Genomic DNA, 3858 nt, shown 5'->3' with positions numbered 1-3858 from the left:
GTCTGCCAAGTGTTTCGTATAATGCCTGCCAAGCCATCAGGGCATCATGTGTAATGACTATTTATGTGACACACACTGTGATGATTACGTACTACCTAGTCCACCAGGCAGCAGAGAGGGCACTCGGTCATTCCCCCTGCAACTGTGCCCTGTCACTTGCCTGATGGTCAGTTTGAAGAGCCTCTGGCTACAGCCTTGTCTTCTGGGGACCAAAGCATCCTGGGAATAGGCAGGTTGCTTTCAACTCTGTAGACATTTGTGCTTGCCACATATTCTATTCTCTCACTCTTTTAAATTTGTTTGTTTTAAAGTGGTTATGGGTATGAGAGATTTAAATGTCTTTATTTTTATAAATCAAGGGTGAGAGACATAACTACTACACCAAAATGTTTATCCCATAAATGATATATGTGTGTAACACCGTGGGGAAGCATAAACAGTGGGCTGTTAGAAGATGCTGCTTCCTGCAGGCAGATAGCATGAACACATATTCATCCCATTATCTCTTACCTGGATTGCCAGGGACAGGAATAATTTTCTCTCTTGGCTCCATACAGCTTGCTCCACAGCCATCAGCTCTGGTTTTCCCGAATGAAGAGTCCAAAAGCGTCCAGAAATAACATTTATTAACCAACAATAAAACACACAATAGAAAAGGCCTTATAAATAAAACTATATATTTATAATGCTTTATTGTTTTTGCTCCAGTACTCCACAAAACACTACAGACAGTAACAAAATAATTCAATAAATATTAAAAATTTTCAAGAGAATTATAGGACACTCTTTATCATATGTGAGCATCAACAATGCCACAGCCATTAGATACACTGTTAAACACTATCATAGATATCTTTCTTGAATAAAGGACATAATATTTTTTTTTAATCCAGAGTCATAACGTTTACACAGATCCATACACAAGAGAACAACTCAGAGCGAGTGAAGCAGACTCCCCAGTGACCTGGAATCATCTGCCTGTACATCATTTAAAGATATTACAGTGTTAACAGGATAGAAGTCAACACACTAAAGAGAAATGCTGGGGTTCACTTGGGGTGAGAGGAGTGAAAATTGGACAATTCAGGAAAGCCGCTTACATATTTTCCATGGCTCGCTTCGCAATGTGCTCCCTCCCCTTTTCTGCCTTTTCTTGGTTGAGGTACTCCAGAACTTTCATTAGCAGATCTTCATCCAAGTACTGTCTGTTCGGGGTGTCGTCATTCTTCGGGGACCCCACAGGGAATCTTTTGCTCACCGGGGACGGTTTCTCAGTCTCCTGAGAGTTGCCTTGGCTCAAATGCTCCTTGATTGCCTGCTCCAGTTGGTCTTCTTCCTGCAGGTCATCTTCAGATGAGCCTGGATTGGGCACTCGCTTCACCTGGTTTGAATTCATGATCTCAGGATACTTCACCAGCATCCGGGCCAAGTACTCTCCTAACTCTTGATCCTTGTCATTCGGGTTTTCCAACGCCACTTGTCTGTTTTCAACCTCAGGCATCCAGGCAGCTTTGGGAAGCTGGTTTGCTCTAGATCTTCCAGGACCGTAGGGGAGCCTCAGCAGAACCTTCTCTCTGTTATATTGATTGGGAAAATATGGAGGTTTTTGATTGGTTGCACTCTCCATCCCTAAAAGATTTAAAATGTCCTCAACACTGAGTCCATCTGGTAAGGCCTCTGTCACGGCATGACCAGGTGTCTTGGGGTACCCACTCTTGGAGAGCATCTTATTTGGGAACAGGTCCGGATGGTCTACGTCAGCCTCTGAGACGTCGTCTAGGTCAGCAGGAAGGTCGAGGTCCTGCTCAGGCTCCACTGACCCACCTGGCTTCTCCCCAGTTTTGAGCATGTCGATTAGGTCTTCGGGGGGTATCTGTAAATTCCTGGAGATTTCAATCAACTGATAAATAGACTGAGAATCCAGTGGTTTCTCAAAGAGCTTGGCTGCTCTTTCCCCATTTTGCCCGTTCTGAGACCTCCCGCCCCCTGCGGCACTCACCAACCTTTTCAAATAGGCGATTACTTTGGCGACGTCGTCTGAGAGCTGGACCTTATTCTCTTTCTGGAGATCCTCATCCTGAAGCCCCTGCTGCCCCGAACGCTTCATTTCTTCATTGATTTGTTCATTTTTTTCCACATTCTCTTTGCTGTCCCTCACCTCTTCCTGGGTGTGAGTCTCTATTTTCTCCTCCACTGGGTTCCAATCTTCTCCCCCGACCACATCTTCATAGGCGATGTTACCGGCCTTGTAGATGTCATCTTCGTCGTCTGTGTACAGCTTTTGCTCCTCATCGGCCCTCTCCCTTTTCTGGCTGCTTGGTCCCGTCAGTTTCCCCAGCTCTTGGAAGACAGACTCCAGGGTAGCAAGACTTTGAGGTGTGTACTGTTCCTCTACTATTTCATTTGTGCGTTTGAAGGGGTTGTCCCTGGAATTCTCTTCATACATCAGAGGGAATCGCATGTGCTTGAGCTTCCTCTCTGGCCACTGTTGAGTTTCATAATCATCCGTCACATCCCCTGGGAAGTTCTTTTCCGAATTCATGGCATACGGCTTGTTGTCTTTCAGCACAGATTGAGGCTCACTTTCTGCCTGCCTCAGAGCTTCAAGGATTATCTTCATCCACTCGTCCTCGCTCAGCGAATCCCTTGAGCTCTCCAGCAGGTGGCTTTCCTCACCATTTTCTTTTGGCTGAAGGGGAACAGAGACACCTTGGTAGGGATTATAGTCTGGGCTGCTTTCTTCTTTGTGAGCTTGCTGCCGGAGCTTTTCTATGTACTCCAGAGCCCTGATCATCTCGGGACTGGGAAACTTTTGGGCATTTTCCAACCTTGGGTCTGGTTCTTTCTGAAGCAGCTGGTTTCTCTGGAATGAAGCTGCCTCAACTCCAGAGATGAAGAAAATTAAATGGATGAGAGACAGGGCTGCTCCAAGCTGGTGGGTCTTAGCTTCTGCCATGTTTTAAAGATTTCCTTAAAGCATAGAAAACATGAATTAAGACAAATGAGACTGACTAGAAGACACCATAGCAAAACAAATAGACCACTGAGCAGAAAAAAAGATGAGACAATTTCACATTGCACTGAAGATAGCTCTCTAAAGGCCACAAATTATTTTCCATGTGATTCTCCCAAACTAACTCCAGGAATCTTTAGCAAAATTGCCACTCATTTGCATCAAACTTGCATAGTTTCCTCAGTTAAAACAGTAACAAAAACACTGTCATGAGTTTTCTCAAATTGTTTCATTTCTAAAAATTATAGTTTGATTTTTAGTACAAGTTGTTTTTTTAATAAAAGAGAAAAACTCTCCAAGATAAATTGCAGTTATCTCATATAGCATTATAGTAAAACGATTGGCCAAATAATTTGTTATAAAACACACAAGTACACACACAATTTCATCATTAAGATTGTGACAAAAAACATGTGGTTTGTTTTATGAATTATTCATCAATTTTTGTTGTAAGAACACAACAGAAGCAGTTGTTATATATTGATGCTATACAGTATATTAGTGTCAATTTTATGGAATTTCTGGATGGATATCATATGGATATTTTTCAGAAATAATTTTTCTTACTCTGACATCAAATCCATCTAGCAATTAATAACCTTCTTCAGGTCATAGCAAGTAGGCTCAACCAATATAGTTTCTTTCTGTGTCAGCAAAATCTCTGTGCTCCATATTTCTTCTAATAATTAAATTATGACTATTTGCAAAACACAATTATGGTTATATTTTTCATCAGCCCTCAAGAGTGTATAGTAAATAATAACAGATGTTACAGAGAGAACATAAGTTTACTTAACTAGTCTATTTCTAAACTTGTAAGTGCTCAGATTCAGTTTGTCTTATGC

General features: G+C 42.1%; 1 protein-coding gene across 1 annotated transcript; it reads right to left on the bottom strand.

Annotated features, from left to right (window-relative positions):
• Positions 1-1096: 1096 nt before the first annotated feature.
• Scg2 (secretogranin II) lies at positions 1097-2956 on the bottom strand. The gene is made up of 2 exons (XM_076866544.2): positions 2004-2956; positions 1097-1883 (listed from the first exon to the last, which is right to left on the bottom strand). Exons 1-2 carry the CDS (start codon positions 2954-2956, stop codon positions 1097-1099), a joined length of 1740 nt encoding a protein of 579 aa, XP_076722659.2.
• Positions 2957-3858: the final 902 nt, after the last annotated feature.

This window comes from Callospermophilus lateralis, chromosome 9, assembly GCF_048772815.1.
Source record: "Callospermophilus lateralis isolate mCalLat2 chromosome 9, mCalLat2.hap1, whole genome shotgun sequence".
Classification (NCBI taxonomy): Eukaryota; Metazoa; Chordata; class Mammalia; order Rodentia; family Sciuridae; genus Callospermophilus; species Callospermophilus lateralis.
Note: the sequence above shows the minus strand (reverse complement) of the source record. Positions and strands in the feature narration are given on the sequence as shown.

Excerpts from the sequence above, each read along its gene's own strand:
- Scg2 (XM_076866544.2), bottom strand. The coding sequence starts at position 2,956 with ATGGCAGAAGCTAAGACCCACCAGCTTGGAGCAGCCCTGTCTCTCATC. Across the intron at positions 1,884-2,003 it reads GTAATCGCCTATTTGAAAAG|GAATTTACAGATACCCCCCG; the intron begins GTTGGTGAGTGC and ends TGAAATCTCCAG.